Source organism: Brachyistius frenatus, unplaced genomic scaffold (assembly GCF_029030835.1).
Source record: "Brachyistius frenatus isolate BFR_SWC_R1_liver_20210118 unplaced genomic scaffold, ASM2903083v1 Contig_4, whole genome shotgun sequence".
In the NCBI taxonomy this organism is placed as follows: domain Eukaryota; kingdom Metazoa; phylum Chordata; class Actinopteri; family Embiotocidae; genus Brachyistius; species Brachyistius frenatus.
In genome coordinates, this window is record NW_027210603.1 from 4,449,933 (window position 1) to 4,469,124 (window position 19,192).

The following is a 19,192-nucleotide window of genomic DNA, read 5'->3' on the forward strand; positions in this document are numbered from 1 at the left end:
ACATTTAAACAGTACGTGTGGCATTTTTGTCTATAATAACAATGACGACATTAACAATGACGCTGAATACGAATAACTCGGTTTCATTAAATATTTATATCTACTGAAGTATGCGCCTTTCCAACCGTCCTTTTTATCTGAAAGGTACAACCGGAAGTTAAGTAGTCTTAATTTCCCTCCTGACACTTCTTGAGGAGTTGCCAGTTTTTCCAAACTTTTGGAGATGTTTTCCGAACTTATGCCGCAGCAGTGGTAATGGAGGTTGTGTTCGCGTATATCTCTTTAAAACGTAGTACGCAGCTTCCCCTTAAACATTAACATCCAAAGAATATGTACTTGTGAGCCAGAGACGCTGTTGCATTTGATTTTTTTTCCTCACGAGACCAAAGGAAATGTTTTGTTTTGTTTTTCATCGCTGTGGCACCTCGCAGAACCAATGCAGCCAGCTAGCTAGCAGCTCTCCTCGGTGGTAGGACACCAAGTTACGAATGCTTCGGGGACACTTCGTCGTGGAGAGGGTCACGATATGGTCAATCTTCTTGAATATCCAAGTTTTGTGTTTGTATCCATCATATTTGCATTTCTGCGGTCACGATGTAACACGGCGTGCCGGTGTGCTGGAGGACAGGGCTGGACGTCAGCCTTGTTATAACGGCACGTCTCCGGACGCATCCTGGCTCACACCTCCTCCTCTCTCAGAGAAACATGGGGTGAGTATCTTGCACGAATCCCGTTTGGTAAAACAGCTGTTCGTACAGCTGCACATCACATCTTCCTGTTTTGGTTGAAACAGTGAATATTTATGAATGTAAATTATTTTGTTGTACCCTGAATAGAGTATTTTGATGCACTTGAAAATTGTAATTAGTGCCTTTTCATGTACTCCTGTTTATGCATGCAGGGTGTCATAAAGCGATTTTATATTTTTTTAAGTAAACAGTTAGCATGTTAAAAGTGTAATATCTAACCTAATTTTTTCCATTGTCAGGGCCTTTCTACTGTGCATGCATTGCAACATGATCCAGGAGGGAAATCAGCAGACCTGACATTGCTCAGGATAGATGGTTTGTGCTTTTTATCTTGCATCTACACAGCAAAAATTAAAAAAATAAAAAAACACCAATTGAGCAACTGCACTTCATAATAGGAAAATACAGTATACTGTATATTTTTTTTTTGGGGCATACACGTACATTTAATCTTAAATTCTACAATTTCTTCCATAATTGCTTTAATTTGAGAATAAATTATATTATGATAATCTATTAGTGCACTTTTAAATAAAAAAAAACAACAACAACCTAGTCTGAATGCATACATTAATGTACATGCATTCAGGTATTTACTTATTGTCAATTTCAGCTTTTCTCCCTTTGCCTTCTTTAACCTCTTCAAACACTGTATTTACCTGACAGGTACAGTGGAACTCAGTGGGCCCATGATGTTTTTAGGAGGGAGTCCGCTCTCCTCTTCAGCTCCTGCTGGTCCATGGGGACACTCTTTTTACTCTTCATTTACGTTCATGTCAAACATGTTGCACCTCAGGAACAGAAGGAGCACACTTACCAGATACTCTGGCCACACTCTGCCTCAGGTGTGTTTCTGCTTTGTCACTACAAACATTCTTAATTTGACATTTTAATTAGAGTTAGTTGAGTGCTTATCATGTTGGTGGTCACAGATCATACAATGTTTTGAATAACTCCGCAGGTTCAGAGTGTGGTGCCACCGTCTGCATTTGGAGTACAATTTCATAAGTGTGCACAGGTATATCAACATCTATGACCCATTTGATCAACATGTTTTGCTTGACTACTTAATCTGTAAATGTATATGTCAGACTATTCATACCCCTCCTTCTCAATCATGTGGGCCCCAGGTGAAGCTTGAGACCGATCCCCCTCAGCTGACATTCTTCCTGCTGATTCGCAACCTGGGCCCTGTGGGGGGCACCAACCTGTCCCAGGTGGCTGTCCGGGACTCCATTTCCGGAATAGTGCCTCTAAAAACTGAGGGCAGGGAAGTGGAAAAAGGCTACCAGACGTTTGCCATTGATTCACTGTCAGGTATGTCTGAGAATTAAAATGTTACAAAGATTATTTTTAACCCACATATGTCAACAGTTGGATTTTCTACATGCTCTGTCTTCAATTGATACATTTATTTACTTTCTTTAGCTGGATCCCAAGTAGTTGTGAATTATACTGCTCACATAAAAAGTCATAAGAGTGAAGTCCTCAACCTTCCATCTTTTCTCACCTTCTCTAACGCCTCACAGGTAATTTCTGCTTGTTTTAACTGGAAAAAACAAATGCTTCCTAATTGACTAAGTTGTCACCACTCCATTTTTTGTTTCACTATTTAAATACTTGCAGTATAATAAGAAAATGCCCTGCCTTCCTGCCCTCAGTATTGTTTTCTTTGCCTTCCACAGAATGATGTCAATATGTTTGGCCCATTAACAGCGAATCTAACGCTGAGGGTGAATTCCACTGACAGGGTACGTTGTGTACTTTTCGTTAAATGGAAACACATCTGCAGCATTGGGCATCATGTTTGATCTTGTAATGTCTGGTTTGAGATTTTCAGTGTTTATAAAACTGGATTAATGGGAAGTCTGACATATCTGCTCTTCGCTCTAGATTTATGCGAACCATGGTGTCCACTTTGCTGGATTTGTTGCTGGGTTCTTTGTCACTTTAGTGCTGCTGTCACTTGGGTTTCTGGCCATGAACCTGATAGGACTCAGAAGTAGACTGAATCTTCTTCAGCGAAGGGTATTACACATTCAAAAATGTTTTTTTTTTGTTCCCGTTAATCTGATAAACTGTTAAGTTAAGTGAGATTTTCATTACACTTGGTAAATACTTGTGATTAAAATGTTGCTAATATATATTATATGTATCAAACTTGATGCATATCGGATTAATGTAAATTTGTTTTTATTATTTTATGGTTTAGTTTAGGTTTATGTTGTCTGATTTCCTATTTGTTTTTGTTTTTGTTTTTTGCTGTAGAGAAACAGAGGTGATTCAGACCCTGAGTATGCAGACTGTAACCTGAGTGAGACCGTCAAAGATGAGGCATCATTTGAGGACAAGATGGTGGATATCATGGTGCTGGAGGATCCACAGAACATGTACCAGGCTTTGGAAAAGTGAGTAAACCATCCCAGAGAGAAATTACATATTTTCCTGCAAGAGATCATTTTTAAAATGACCCTCATTCACTACCAAAAGGAATGAATGAGCAAATGTGCAATTGAATTATGTGTAATTATATTAAAGAGAAGTTTTCAGTTTTCCCCACTTCAGTAAAGTTTATTTTTGTGCAGGATGAAACATTAATTATAGTTGGATTTTTCTGTTGTTAACCATTAAGATACTGCATCACCCAAATTACTACTCATTATAACATCTAAATACCTCAAAGAATATGGCACCATTACACATCACTCACATTCACCATCGACAACTAAATTTATTTGTTTCTACAGTATATCTTAAGCAAAACCTGCAACATACCCACTTATTCTATTTTGTATCCCTTAAGCCTTGAAATGTCTTCACTGCTACATGCTACCAACAACCTGGAGGCCACCCGGATTCAGATATACAAGGACGTGATGTCCTCCCTGCTTGGCGGCCTGCGATCACGGGGCCAGGCCAGCGCCCAGGCCCAGCAGAGGCTACTCAGTGTGCTCCATGGACAGCTGCTGGGTATGGAGGGCCGGCTGAAGGAGGAGCGAGGGGCCCGCATGGCTGCACTGGCTGGTCAGTGTAACCTGGAGACTCGGGAAGAAATGGAAGCAGAGCACCGCAGAGAGGCTGCTGAGAAGGCCCAGGCCGAGCTGCTGTGTCAACATGCAGACCAACAGGTAGTGATAACAGATCATGTGATTTGATGTTTACATTGTTTATTTTTCTGTTCTCTTACTGAAAAGAACAAGAGAAAGGTTCATTTTGTGTTTTATACCAGGAGCTCCTTCAGTGCAGTGTTTTCCTGGAGAAACTGCACAAGTTGAGCCAGAGTCGTCTTCAGCGCATCTTGTTGGTCCGACATGAAGAAGCCTCAGCCAAAGTCCAGAGGCAGATCATCGAGTGGCGGCGGGTGGAGCTGCACAAGATCTTCTCAGAGGAACTGGAGGAAGCCACCAGGATGGGCGAGTTGGAGAAGAGCACAGCCAAGAGTCTTCAGCATGATTACTTTACATGTCAGGTGAACAATTAAAGCTGATTTTCAAAGTATTGTCTGAGGATTAGAATCAACTATTTAAATATTTATCTGTCAGAATAAAATCTTTGGACCTACCTTTGTATGAACCTTTTGTGCTACTGGTTTGTTAACTCATCATCTTATCATTTGGGGTGGAAATATCAGTACTTTGTTGAAATTTGTATTTGTGGTGAAACATCGACATGTAAAAGGTGAAAATGAAATTATTGATGAATTAATGTTGCGATTATGTGACTGTGTTTGTTCAGGATCAGCTGGAGGAGGTGCTGGATGTCATCCTCGCCAATCAGCGCTATGTGCTAGCTGAACGCAGTGCCCAGAGGAAGTTCCTGGTGCACAGCCTCCACAGCCTCAACGGTCTGATTTCTGACACCTTTACCAGTGCCTCCAGCAACTTGGACAGCTGGTTCACTCACATCAAGAGGTTGGTGCTTATTGTAGTATATTTTAAGCAGTTTTTTAATACTGTAAATATGGATAAGTGAGTTTCTTAAGGAAACCAAATATTGTCACTACATCTTAATAATGTAAAAAAAAAAAAAAAAAGTTTTGATACCTATTATAAAATATATTTTTTATGAAAAATTAGGATCATAATGTTTTGTAGTTTTATTTGAAAAAACTGTTTATAGGTCATAACAGTGTCCATACTTGCATTACATACAATGTTTCAAATGTTTTGGTTTTTTTTACAAAGAAAAGGAAATAATTTTGTAATATTGCCTAGAAAACTTTTTTTGTTATTCAAACTTATTGTCAGTTGTGGCATTGTGTTGTTTTGTCCACCAGAGGGAGCACCGTGCCTGCAGAGCAGATCCAGCAGCTGCAGGAGAAGGCTCAAAAGGAGCTGGTGATGGTGAGACAGAGACTGGAAGAAGCACTGAACCAAGACAGGAGAGCCATGCGCTGCGGACTGATCAAGAAGAGGAGGGAGCTGATCTCTGACATGGTGAGGAGATCTTGCATACTCATGGTTTTATTCAATATGCCTAAAGTGTGTATGTTGTGGTCTAATACCACAAAACCTGCTGTGCAAGTTATTCCTGAAATAACATGATACCATTATTAAATCCCTGTTTCTTACCTTCTCCAGTTGAGGGTCCACAAACAGAGACAGAAGGACCTGTCGGGCATGTCCAAGGGTTTGGAAGAAGGGATGGAGGTCGCCCAGCACCTGCACTGTTGGCAGAATTTACTGACAGCTCACAGTTTGGAGCTGGCAGAGCTTATCAACAACCTGGATGAAGAGACAGCTGCAGACATTCGCAAGGTGCCACTCTAACAGTGTGCATCAGGCACTTTCATGAGAAAAGTATCCACACACAAATCTAGAATTGGGCTTGACGGTTTTTGGTTAATCAGCTGATCGTCTACCTGATCTTTAGGTGACCATGCATGTGATCCAGGGTGCCATAGCAGATGTCAAAGCCATCCAGCCCTCTGCAGCCCAGGCTGTGCTCACACTCTTGCCTCCAGGGGCGCAGCGCTTCCTGCTGCAGGTGGAGCCAGAAGCAGCACCGGGACAGGCCTCGGGACAAGGATCGAGCACTCTCCTGCAGGGCCAGGAGAAGCTGCACCAGGAAGGCAAGGCGGCCTTACGCACCCTCAGCTGCACCAGGGAGGCTCTGCAGGAAGCCATTGAGAAGGAGCTGCAAGAGCAGAGGGAGCTCCGGGCGCACTGCAGAGATTTCTTCAGGTCAGTGATATAATAACACTGTAGTTATCATCATCCTGGATTTATGTTAGTCAGAAAATGTAGGTCAAAAGTCAAAAGTTCTCCCAGCACAGCCTGTAAAGTCTCATGGTGGCATTTAGGTGTGTTTATCTGTCTCTCCTTTCCCCCATCCTGTCTCAGGAGTCTGTGTTCGTCCCAGCTGACTCTGTCTGACGATGACAGGCTGAGGATGAAACTGGAGTTTCAGAAGTCTCTGTCTGTGATAGACCGCTGTCTGGTGCTGCCCCACGCTGTCTCCAGAACCAAACTCCACACCGCGCTGTCAGCTTGGAGAAAGGAGAGCGAGAAACAGATGGTGAACACATAATCACACATTACAGAATTCACTTTATAGGCTCATAAAGAGCCGATGTGGAGCTTTACATACTTTTTTCTCGAGTGGCTGCTTTTAGTATTAAAAAGAAGACAGGGGTTAAACAAAACTCTGTCCTGCCTTAATAAATATGCTGAAATTAAATTAGCCATGACTCAATTTCAACTGCATTTTTATTTCTCCTTTTGATAGACATTAGCCAAATCACTTTATTAAGATTATTTAGCTTCTTTGTTCTGTAATTGTTAAATTGTGCACAATGTTCTGAATTAGATTTCTTTTGGAGACATTGGTCAAACCACTCATCATTTCATGAGGTCACTTAAAATGTATGTGGGAACAAGTAGAACACCAATTTTCAAAACCCACTGTCATTTATACATTTTTACTATAAATTGAATAATTAGTGTTCAATAAAACCAGTTGATAACATTTGTTCTTTGGTTCTTTCATACAAGTTTTTCCCTCAAGAAGAAATCCCTATACCCATTCTCTTTACTCTTCTGTTAACTTTGATAGAAAACCTTTTTTTTTTGGAATCCTCTAATCATACATTTCTGAATGTAATTCAAAGCATTAAATTACAGCAGGAGATTATGGTACTTTTAATGTTTCCTCAAATAAGTAAGAAATGGAGAACGGTGACCACCAGTACAAACCACACTGCCATCAGCCTCAATTGTGTGGCTGCTGAATGAGTGCACATTGTTATTCAGAAATAATAAAAGGCTCCACAGAGTGGTTTCCTTTCTAATAACATCATAACAGTGCTTGGAATCCCTTCCCAACCACCGTGTGGATTCTGTGGTTCTTTGCAGACAAATATACTATCCAAGAGGAAAACCAGTGAGACCAGACAGAAAACAGACACATCTGACCTGCAGCTTTTCCAGAAAAGACTTGAGGAAAAGATTCAACTATTTGAGAGGGAGAAGGAGCTGGAGAGTGGTGTGATGAACAAGGTAAAGTTAAGTTTTTATTGATTTCTTTCCAGTTACCTTTAAAATCAACAATTTATAAGTGCATTAACTTTTATTTTGTGAGTAAGTATTCTGAGTTAGATCAGTCTCTGAGTTACACAGTTTTGTTACAACTGGCATGTGAACATTTGCAGCTTTTTTACTGGCCTGAAATTTGAGCAAAGAACGCAGATCAAAGTTCATGTCAAATTTATTAGGAACAGAAAAGAATCTCCGGGAGCCAAATCCGGTGAGTAGGGGTGAAGGTGAATCAGGACGGTGTTCCTCTTTGAATAACTGAATTCTCTGACCAATTGCGCAGCAGTTTGGGTCAAATGCACCAAATGTTTTCCTTCAAGAGTCTCAGAATGTTTCAGTAGAGCTCGGCGCTGACAGTCTTGTCATTCACGGCGCGCAACCCTGCTAATGTCAAAGAAAACCCACCTGGTTGTATTCCTGTCCTGGGGAGCCTCCTTCAGTCTTGGACAGCAATGTTCTGCCCCTCTAAAACACAAATGTCATTCAAAACACCTCTTTGGGCTAATTACTTCCTCGCCGAAGACTTTCTGAAGCATTTCAAGGTATCTCTGTTGCCGATTTACCAAGTTTGACACAAACGTTGATGTGCATTCTGCTCAGGTCCATGGAGGCATCGCAATTGCACACATAAACATGTGTAACTCAGCTGCTGGTGTTGATCGAGCGACGTAACTTGGAATACTTATTCATTAAGGTTGTAGCTTTCCAATTCTCCGTGCATGTCACAGTGCGCTCCATTCGCAACATGAGCCGTCTCTGAACCTTTTGATACTCCCTTGTATTTTTTTACATCATATTAAACACAATAAGCTCATAGAGTCATACGAACCATAATCCTTGAAATAAATGATAATCCATGCTCACGTGTAATATCAAGATTATACGAGGCGGCTTTTGAGTTCATACAAGAGAACTGAAACTCATCCTTTCTAATCTTGGTAGGTGTTGGAGGAGATGCAGAGGGAGAGAGAGGATGATTTGCACTCTCAGGCAGACGTCCTTGCGATGCAGATGGCGACGATCCACTACCAGAAAGCTGAGAGGCGAACCAAAGTTTTGGAGACCTCCACAGCGATGCTCACCCTGCACAGCCTGCTCATTCAACAGCTCAGAGAGAGAAAAACCTTGGAGAGAGAAGACGTGGCTCAGAGTATACAGAGCCACTGCTCAGTAGGTGGTGTTTGACTCGTAGTTAACTCAGGTGCTCATACGCTGTGATGCATATAATGATCTTTACATTAAAGTGTCATTCTGAGATTTTAATTATAAACTTTTGCATTTATGTTCCCTTCTCCCTGAACTCGGTGAGAAAGTCCAGAGTACTTTTATTAGAAGGTTGATTTGACTCTCTCAGGGCCTGGAGGAAGCAGAGCATCAACTTCAGAAGGAGAGGACAGAGCTGGACAGCCTGTGGGTGTCTCGGCCCAGAGTAGAGTCACGAAAAACACACCATGAGGACTCTGATGAGGGAGAGGAGGAATGGGAGGAAGAAAATATTTTTGAGCTGCACCCAGATTGTAGGATGACGTCCATCCTGCAGGAGGCACTTTACAAGTGTGAGCAGGTCGTCACACTGATGGCTGAGAGGTGAGCTGTCACGTCCGTGTTATCTCGGGGGTGTAATGAGGAATGTTTTGGGTTGACACAGATCATTACATTTTACCGTGAGGAAACTCTGTTTTCTTCAGGTCTCAAGCACTGACTGCCAACAATCAAGCTATGGAAGATTTAAAAGAACAAACGCAGCTCAAGAGACTTTATGCAAACTGTGACCAGGTCTGACTTTATTCAGGAGGGTTTTAGGGCGAATATCTGTAATACAAACAATAAAAACATCACTTCTGTCCCAGATAATGCAAAAAAAAATCTGTCCATAAGGTTTATCTGCGCTGCTCTTCATTTCAGGATCTGGAGTTTGCTTCTCAGCTGGTGAAACAGAGTCAAGTGTCTGCTGAGGTTCTCCTGGAGGCTCTGCGTCTGCTCCTTCCAACTCTTCCTGAAAGTGAACTTCTCTCCATCACTGACGCCCTCTGTCCCAAACAGCGCCCTGTGTCAGCATCTGCAGAGCAGGAACACTCGGGGTAAGAACCAGCTTCAGGCCTAGATTGTCATTTTCATGCAGTGTCTGGTCATATCAGGTGAGTGTGTTTGACTTTATAGGGGTGAATATTACTCTAGTGGAATAACAATGAATATATATATTGAGTTTGTGTATAAAGCTCTTATCTTATTCTTTCCTTGGAAAGAGAAAAGAGAATTTCTGCACAGAAATAGGTTCACTTGGGACAATTAAACTGTCGACTTTCGGTTTGACTAATGACTGTTGGTTTAAAAAAAAAAAAAAAAAAAAAAAAAAAAAAAAAAAAAAAAAAAAAAAAAAAAAAAAAAAAAAAAAAAAAAAAAAAAAAAAAAAAAAAAAAAAAAAAAAAAAAAAAAAAAAAAAAAAAAAAAAAAAAAAAAAAAAAAAAAAAAAAAAAAAAAAAAAAAAAAAAAAAAAAAAAAAAAAAAAAAAAAAAAAAAAAAAAAAAAAAAAAAAAAAAAAAAAAAAAAAAAAAAAAAAAAAAAAAAAAAAAAAAAAAAAAAAAAAAAAAAAAAAAAAAAAAAAAAAAAAAAAAAAAAAAAAAAAAAAAAAAAAAAAAAAAAAAAAAAAAAAAAAAAAAAAAAAAAAAAAAAAAAAAAAAAAAAAAAAAAAAAAAAAAAAAAAAAAAAAAAAAAAAAAAAAAAAAAAAAAAAAAAAAAAAAAAAAAAAAAAAAAAAAAAAAAAAAAAAAAAAAAAAAAAAAAAAAAACTCTGATCTACATGCCAAGGCACAGCCCTCACAGTCCCACACTTTGCACCCCATTACCTGTGGTAATGATAGGAGACCTTTTGTTTCATACTCTAAAAGTCCTGGACGGATTTTATTGTATGTCAGGAAACTTCAGTAAGTAGGTTTTTGAACTGCTGCCACACAATATGACTTTTACTGAAAACAATGCAGATTGTTTATCCCTGAGTGATTACTTAATTTAATTCAATTTGTCATCATCATACAAAATCTGACTCTTCACATTTGCATTTGGTCACCAATTACAGTGCGTAAGCTGACTCGTGATTTTCTCATGCACTAGTCTCTCCGTTTGTGTTATTTTCTTTTGGCGACAAAAGTAATAAATAGAACAACTTGAATATAGTGAAACCTCTTCGACAGTTCTGGGGTTTAAGAAAGTAGTATTTTAAGTGAAGTCATTGAATAAGTGGCAGCCATGGTGCAGAGATGGAGAAACGGGGATTTAGACTGAAGGGTTGCCGGCAATGAAAAACATCCAAGGCTAAAGTGACCTTAAGAAAGCCACCTAAACTCCGAACTGTTCCACGGGTAGCTACAGCTGCCCACTGATCACTGGTGTGTGTGTGTGTGTGTGTGTGTGTGTGTGTGTGTGTGTGTGTGTGTGTGTGTGTGTGTGTGTGTGTGTGTGTGTGTGTGTGTGTGTGTGTGTGTGTGTAACTGCTCATGGATGAGTTAAAGTTAGAGGTCCTGTTCCTGCGTGTTTCCATAGCAGCTGCCTCAAACACAGCCTTCTCCAAGCAGTGTCTTAAATTTGAAGAACAAATAGTGTTTGAACTTGAACTCTCCCCTGAGCCAAGATGTAGACATGAATGATTTTGCTCATCATTTAATTTCCCTCTCTCCCAGACACACTGAACACTCACGTCTGGCCCCTGCAGAGTTTGGATTACTTTTCTGATGAATAATGTCTCATGCATGAGGTCGCTTTGAATCTGAGCTGTTTGGCCAAAAGACAAGAGAATGAAAATGCTCAGTTTGGAGCAAAATGCCAAACATGTGTTTTTCTTTTTCTTTTGTTTCTGCTTTTTGTTTGCACAATAGTGTTTATCTATTCTTAACAGCAGTTTTAAATCTTATTCAAGAAAATTTAAGTGAATGGGAGAGTTTCATGTGTATGTGGTGAAAAGGAAGTGTAGACTGTTTACGAATCAATTTTAATTTACTGGGCTGTTGTTCCTTTGAGATTCTCGATCATATTACTTTATTTAAAGCCAGTGGAAACACAATGAAATTCAGCACATGTATCATGTGAATAGTTGAACTGAGGGACAAAATAAATGATCACGGAACGCTGAAGAGGAGATAGAATTGGCCTTTTACCTTCCTCCACTGAGGCGGCCATGTTTGTGAAAATGCTACATGTGTGCCAAGTGATTGTTGTTGCTCCTGATTTTAACTGAATTTGTCATAAATTGGCAAACAAACAGAAATGGGTGATATTTTCTTTATATTTACACTAAACATTAGAACCATAGTTAAAAAGCATAACCTTAATACGCTCATCTTTCTTTGTCACTGAACTCACACAGACAATGTAGTTGTTATTTCTTCATTTCTGTGGTCTCAGAATGACCCATCCTGAAGGTGTCACTCGTACCTTCTCCGTCTGTCCAACGCTGATGTTTTCCTTCCTGCTCCTGGACGTCCGTGGCATCTGCCCACGTAGTACGAGTTTGATCGTTCACTATCCGAAATCTGTGTGTCTAAAAGTGTGCTTGGAAGTTCTGTCTAGTATCTGCTCTGTATGTAGCTAATGACACATCGCTACTGCCTGATACTCTCAATGCAGTCACGTGTCACCTGTTGTCACCCGGTTGATGAGCAGTTTGCTTTTTCTGCCTCTGTGCCAGCTGTGTCCGTCCGTCTGTCCGTCCAGCCCAGCCCATTCTCGTGAATGCAATTTCTCAAGAACGTCTTGAGGGAATTTCTTCAAATGTGGCACAAGTGTTCACTTTGACTCAAGGATAAACTGATTCGATTTTGGAGATCAAAGGTCAATGTGACCTCACAAAAACTGTTTGTGGCCATAACTCAAGGATTCATGCTCTAATTATGACAATATTTTACACAAATGTCCGAGAGGATAAAATAATGAAGTGGTGACATTTTATATCCAAATGATCCAAAATCAACTTCACAGTGTGACATCATAATGTTCTGCAAAAAACACTTTTCTGGGCGTTATTAAACACATAACTCGGGAACAGAAGGAAAGACTGATATTTAATTGGTGACTAATTTTGGGTATCTACCTTGAAACCGCAGTGATCGTACGGATCTTCTGTGCTGTCGGGTTGAAGATGTGTGTAAAGCATCTGAGTTTTAGGATTCGTAACTTCTTTGCAGAAACATCCATTTCTTGATTACATTGTCTACTGTAAATCATGTTTATTGGTCAAGCATGTGATCACCTACAAGGATTCCTCCACAGTCTTCACTACATATATGACATGAGTCTAAACAGACATGGATGTAAGCTGCAGCCTGACTGGTAGGTGGAGGCATACAACCGTGAGGTGGTAATGCTAGTTTGCATTTTGCTTTTGTGACCACTGTGATCCTTTGACTTTTTAAATTGTCACACAGGTTAGACAGAAGTATTCTCTCAAAGAAAATTTGTCTCGTGGGATTTGCGGCTTGAATTATCTGGACCCTTGAATTAGTTCAACCAACCTGACTGTACTCTCTAAAGAAAGATAAGATGTTTAATATCTTCTCGTCTGCCTCTAAACTGCTGAGTTATTACAGCTTGTCAATAGCTAGGCATCCCCCGACATTTTTTTAATCAAAGCCAATCATTGTCTGCAGAGATTGTATTTCAGTTAACTTAACATGTTGATGACTTGTTGACCAGGTGTGTCGGAGAGTTGAATCGAGTTCTTCCTGTCAAACTAAGGGAAGACGTGGTGCAGAAAAACATGCTAAATATGCCGAGCTGCACTGCGGACAGAGAGAGGTGAGTTCAACACATTTCTGTGTTTTTCTACCCGCTGCAATATAAAGACTTGATGTCATATTAGCTCCAAGACTAATTTGCAGTTAAGTAGTCAAACACATCATTGACAAATCCTAAATTGAAGTGAAATGTGCCTTTCATCAGAGGAGTTTCATGGCTTGGCGGCAGTGACCACACGCATGAGGTAAGCACTTTAACACTCCAGTACTGCTAACAAAGGCTCCTTTGTCCTCCAAATCTCCCAGGCTCCAGGAAAAGAGGCAAAGTCTGGTGGAAAAACTGCTCCCCAGATCCCGTCTGCTGCTTCCAAGAGATGCTGCACCGCTGCTGGTTGAGGAAAAAGCAAAGGAGGACAGTTTCACCAAAGCACAACGGCCTATTTATAAAGCAGCCGTGCCTGTTAAACAGCAGCCGAGCAGCGGTGGTGAAGAAAGAGTCACGGACACGGTGAAGGAAGCATTACAAGGCACAGGCGAGGAATACATGACCCCCACCTCGGCCTGCAGCCCACTGGGCAGCTCTGCTACTGGAGAACGGCTCTTTGTGTTTCGGGATCCACCTGAATCATGTGACAGTGTGACTGTCCCGAAAAGAAAAAGGAAAAGGAATTTCCTCAATCTGAAGAAATGTTCCGTGGCGCCAACAAACCTGCCCTGAAATGCATAAACATTGTCTTTTGCCAGTTTTGTTTTTATGATTGTATTTTATAATGATAATACTAAAATAGTAGTTTTGCTATGTTGCAAAAATTGCAAGTTTTCAGTACTTTTTCAAAGTAAATATAGCGTCTGGCTTTGTTTTTTTAAGTAAAGGCAGCTGAATTAACGTGTTACCTGAGATTTCTTCTTCTTCTCAGGGGTCATAAATGAGTGATTCATTCACAGATTATTTCTGTCTATAAGTGGCATCTGCCTAAAGCCACAGCCTCGGACCTTCTCGAAACAATACTCATCACCAACCGATTCATTGGGAAAAGAACAAAACAACGTAAACACAACTAGTCACGTAATACAAAATAATTGATGCTCTACAGTGAGATACACAAGTAGCCTATAACAAGTGTCCAAATGTGTTTTTTTTTTTTTTAAATAAAACATGATAGATAAACCTCATGACGCCAAATGAAGCCCCCCCCCCCAAAAAAAAAAAAAAAAAAAAGAAAGAAAAGAAAATGTGCCTGTCTTGTTTTGACATTAGTTGATTTATAGCTGACATTACTATATTGTGTTGACAAGCCGCAAAATTAGGTGGGACAAAACGTTTGGCTGTTGTCAGCAGGATGAGATCAATCATCGCTGGTATTTGGAGCTCGCGACTGATTTGCTCTCCAAGACACAGCAGACCCCAAATGTTTTCCTGTACTCCCACGTCATCCTCGTTTTTTTTTTTTTTTTTTTTTTTTTTTAAACCGCTCCATCCTTTAAAATGCAGCCGATCCTCCTCGGTGCGACTTGAGAGGCTGTTGAAGCAGCTGGACGTGGTCGCGAGCAGCGCCGTGATCCGACATGAGGCTCAGACTCGCGACGCTCGTGTGCTTCTTCGGCGTTGTGTGGCTGTCGGACTGCGCGCCTCCGACCTGCTACTCCAGAGCGCTCGGCCTGAGCAAGGAAGTCATGACACTGTTGGATAAAATACACACTTACCACCGCACGGTAACAAACTCCACCTTTATATCGTCGTCACGTTTTGAATGTTAGACTGGTACGTAATCTATGTTTTGTAATGGTCATTATTGTTACAGAAAACGTGTGCTGAAGTTCTACCTACGATCTTCCTTGATGTGCATGTAAGTTTCCACCGAGGATGCATATAATGTGGGAAACAGATTTGGGATATAGACACTGTCTCACACTGTAACATTTTCCGTTGATACAGGGTTAAAGTAAGTAGAATAAAAAAAAAAGTAAAGATTTATAGACCAGATCAATCGATCCCAGTTAGATAGGAGCTGTATCTTGCATGTGAACCTATTTTAGTGGAGAATTAATCAAATGAATGCAAAGTTAATTTTTCCTGTGAGAAAATATTATCTGATGGACATTAAAGGTGTTTTCTTTGTATGAGGAGGATTTTTAACATTTTTAAAATGAGAATATGAGACACATAACAGTATAATCAATGTGTTGACCTTTACCTGACCTACAAATGGTTGCGGTTTGTCAGTTGTCACTTTAAAACAAAAACTCTGACAAGAAAGTGAAAATATGTCACCGGAAGATGAGTTTAAGAGGTACTGATAATCATTGTTTAATTTTTCTAGAACTCGTGCATCACCACCAAGCTCCGTGACTTTCTCTACGTGGTGTTGAATCACCCCGACCAGTACTGCAGAGAGCGGCCCAGAATAGGGCTGCTGAAGCGTAAAATCCAAAACCTGTACACCATCATCACTAGAATTTGTTACCGGGTGAGAGCCCCTCTACAGCGTTGTTGACCTTGTGATTCGTGTTTTGGAGTTGGAGCGGCGTGACCACATGTCTTTGTGTTTCGTTGGCAGGACTTGGTGTTTTTCACAGATGACTGCGAGGCTATTGATACTGGACTCAGCAGCCCTCACTGGGCAGAGGACAGGCTTCAGCTACTGCAAGAGGAGAGATGAGTGACACACAGAGCCGACGACAGACCAACACTGGGGCTGTTGCATTCATTAAAAAAAAAAAAAAAACATAGTAGCAGTATGTAGAGCATGTACAATAAGCACCACAGCCTGCAGTGTATCACATGCACATGAGCACATCATATTGCTTTGGCATGCGGGACACAGTGCTGTTTCATGTCGTACCGAGTTGGCTGCGGGTTCGCTCCAGACTCATGTTAGTGGACATGTGTGGTTAAATTCCAGCAAGCAGCGCAGAACTTTCCACAGGAAATTTGCTGAATGCCAACCATGCTGATGGAAACCTTGAAATAATAAACCAATAAGAGATGCTTGTGAGCGGGGGCTTAACCTCTGCTTACTTACCAGGGCTGATCAAAGGTTCACGTGTCATTAAGAAAAATATGTTGTGTTGCCATAACCTTTAGTCCGACTAACATGTCTTAAAGGAGCACTATCCAGCATTTTGTAAACAGCGGAGGAGTCAAACATGATGGGTAAAAACGTTACGTAAGCAATGGATGTCCTGTAAGCATTGCTTTGTCACCTTCAGCTCTACAGTCCTTATGAGTTTTTCTGTATAGACAGTTTTATACCAGAGTAGTTATGATAGCGCTGCTGCTTGTTGCTGAAGCTGAACAAAATACATGTTTTTATGTCCTCGAGCAGAATGAATATGAAGTCACTCACAGACGAAGTAGAAGCGCGTTCCCTTTTATGCGTTCTTACTTTTAATCAACATACGTTTTGCATGTAATAAACCTCATTATTTGTCACCTTTTATGTGTTTGTTGATTTATTCTCTAAAGTTATTTCCAAAAATGTCTGCCAGTTGCTTTTGCGAAACACTATAAAAAAAAAAACTGGCCTGTAAAATACAAAGTCTTCTACTAACCCAAGTAAACTGAACATGCTGTCTTAAAATGATGACTGTGTTGTGTAAGTGTGTAAATGTGGCTTTTACACAAACCACCGTCTCCATCCTGATGGTTCATTAATCAAACAAAAATACCACCAAAGAAAATGTCATTTTTCTTTTGTGTTACTTTTGGCACCATCAATTTCTCCAGAATTAAAGCATTTGGACAAATAATGGCCCTGTTTTCATTATTTTGATAGCACTGTTATGACTTGGAAGCACCTCACCTTGATTGAAGTTGCAGCCTTTGCTGCCCTCTGTTGGCCAAACTATTAACTCAATGCAGAAACTTTATTGTTTACACCGGCATTGAACCTATTCAGGGACTTTGGAGACCATTTAGACCTAAAATATCTTTTATCTGATGTGCAGCATTTTTCTCAGCTCCATTGATTTCTGCCTGGAAGTCATTTAATGCATTTTGAATAAATCTGTTTGAAAGTATAATTCATTAAACTGAAACTAGATAAAGATGAGTGAAGCTGGACTGGACACCATGATCGAACACTTGCTTCACTGGCAATGCAAATTCCTAGTTTCCAATACAATGCCAATATGAAAATAAAATGTAAACATGATGAGTGATGTACACCAGTGAATGATCCAGTCAGCTTTCCATTTTACAAATGAGGCTTCAGTTCTTGTCATGTGGTCAAGTTTGACATCTTTTGTAGCTTGACTTAGCTGCCAAACAACAGCTATTAAAGGAAACAAACCAAAGGTCACCTTGTTTGTGGTACAATGAGTAATTTCTCTTCTGAATTTGCCTCTCTGATATTAGTTGCATATTTGATATTACTTATGCACACAAACATTTACTCCCATGAATCCAACATCTGCATGTTTGCCACAGTTGATGCTGTTTCTTTACTGTTTTTTATCTTTACATTTCTTCTTGTGCTGCCAGTGTTGTCGATATCACAGAAATCCCTTCAACAGGGAAACATGCCGCCTTACATTTTTTCTGGGTTTACATGTGGCTTCAGTGACGGATTGTGTGCCATGTCTGTGTCTTGTGTTCGGCCTGCAACTCTGTTACACAGTGATGTTTTCTCATCAGGTTCACAGGTGTTGAGCAGGATGCTGAAAGACTGCTGCCGTCAGTTTGGGCTTGTTGAAGTAGCAGTCACTCAGGAGTTTCGCTGTTCCCGGGTCAGTAGGATCAGGGACTTCTGGAGACTGATTGAGAGGCAGTTCAAAGGTCATATTATTAGCAAAAGTAGATGTTCAAGGTTTTTCCTGAGGGAGTTTGACAGTGCTTTGATTGATCACAAGGTGGCGCTGGTTGTCCTCGTTCAACATTGCTACACCAGAAGTGGAGGATTTTTCCAGCTGTTCATGCTACAAGGACCTCAGACTGTGCAGACAGATACACCTGACAGGATGCTGTAAAAGGTTTTAACTTCTGATATTTCACTGAATGTTTATTAGCAAAATATTACCAACTATGGCTCTTGAGTAATTTATTCATTTTTGCAAAAGATTTATGTTTTGCAATACTTTTAACAGAATTCATCTCCTGCTAAGGCTGGACGACTACAAATTTATTGTGCATCCTTTGAGGGCTCAGTGGCTTGAAACTTTTTATTTCCACAACAATGTGTCAGTAAGAGATCCCCAAAAAATTGAAACATGATGTAAGCGAGGGAATTTTCAGCAAACCTTCAGCTTTAACATTAGAAAAGTCTCACACATTACTGGATTGTTGGAATATCACAATGCACAATAAGGACACAACATCCAGCTGCCATGCTATCAATCTTTAAACACTAAATTTAAGCAAAAAAAAACAACACTCAGCTTCATGACCTCTGTGCAGAAGATTCTTTAAAATCTTTACAACCCAGATTAATCACTTTCTAATCATTGTACATCCTGCAGTTTAATTTAGTTTGACCCAAGTTGCAGTAAGCATGTTTGTTTGTGTGTTACAAAAAACAAGTTGAGCTCGGAACCCCTCACAGCTAATCAACTAACCCTGCAAAGACAAAAATGTTAGTGAGCAGCATGTGGCTTGTTAAGAAATCAGCCCACAGTGCGGCTATAAAGCTTAATTGCTGTTCTTATTAATCATCATTACATGGCTGCAGAATCCACTTTATTTTAAGGCACAACGAGAACAGAACATTTAAACCGCAGGCGGCCAGGTAATTTAACAACTTTATGTTCTGTGACACCGCACCAAAAATGTTTCACAATTAAAAAAAAGAAAGAAAAAACTTAGCCGAAGGGTGACAGTAATCATTCTCTGCTTTCCTGAAATAAATATCCTTGTAAAGGACAGATCACAAAGCGATTCAGCTACATTAAAGAATCGGTGATGCAGTTTTGTTTATGGGGTTTTCAGGCAATTTTCCATCACATTTAGCGCTTTTATGGCATCTTAAAAGAAATGTTGCCTCATTAGTGCACATAAGAAAATGTTTCCCCCTTGGTTTCCAAGCGATGACTGGCGCGCCCTCCACGCTGGTTAAAATAATTAGGCTGCTCTCTGAATTTGGTTGTGGGTAGATGCTTGTGTTTTTGTGTTCACTCTGCTCTGAGATCCAAAATAGTCGACCCACCCCACCCCCACCCAGCAACACTAAATGTACCTTATACACGCACAG

General features: G+C 40.1%; 2 protein-coding genes across 2 annotated transcripts; both read left to right on the forward strand.

Moving 5' to 3' along the window:
* Window positions 1-234: 234 nt before the first annotated feature.
* On the forward strand, window positions 235-14,188 carry LOC138628350 (limbin-like). Its single transcript, XM_069711354.1, has 23 exons — window positions 235-710; window positions 989-1,064; window positions 1,416-1,594; window positions 1,711-1,767; window positions 1,880-2,066; window positions 2,178-2,278; window positions 2,435-2,500; window positions 2,643-2,777; window positions 3,018-3,157; window positions 3,553-3,877; window positions 3,979-4,218; window positions 4,485-4,660; window positions 5,026-5,185; window positions 5,330-5,506; window positions 5,622-5,932; window positions 6,092-6,266; window positions 7,103-7,246; window positions 8,225-8,452; window positions 8,637-8,869; window positions 8,971-9,058; window positions 9,188-9,363; window positions 12,967-13,068; window positions 13,314-14,188. Exons 1-23 carry the CDS (start codon window positions 489-491, stop codon window positions 13,723-13,725), a joined length of 4,110 nt encoding a protein of 1,369 aa, XP_069567455.1. The 5' UTR covers window positions 235-488; the 3' UTR covers window positions 13,726-14,188.
* Window positions 14,189-14,492: 304 nt separating this feature from the next.
* cytl1 (cytokine like 1) lies at window positions 14,493-16,440 on the forward strand. The gene is made up of 4 exons (XM_069711312.1): window positions 14,493-14,720; window positions 14,810-14,854; window positions 15,329-15,475; window positions 15,566-16,440. Exons 1-4 carry the CDS (start codon window positions 14,574-14,576, stop codon window positions 15,665-15,667), a joined length of 441 nt encoding a protein of 146 aa, XP_069567413.1. The 5' UTR covers window positions 14,493-14,573; the 3' UTR covers window positions 15,668-16,440.
* The last annotated feature ends 2,752 nt before the right edge of the window (window positions 16,441-19,192 follow it).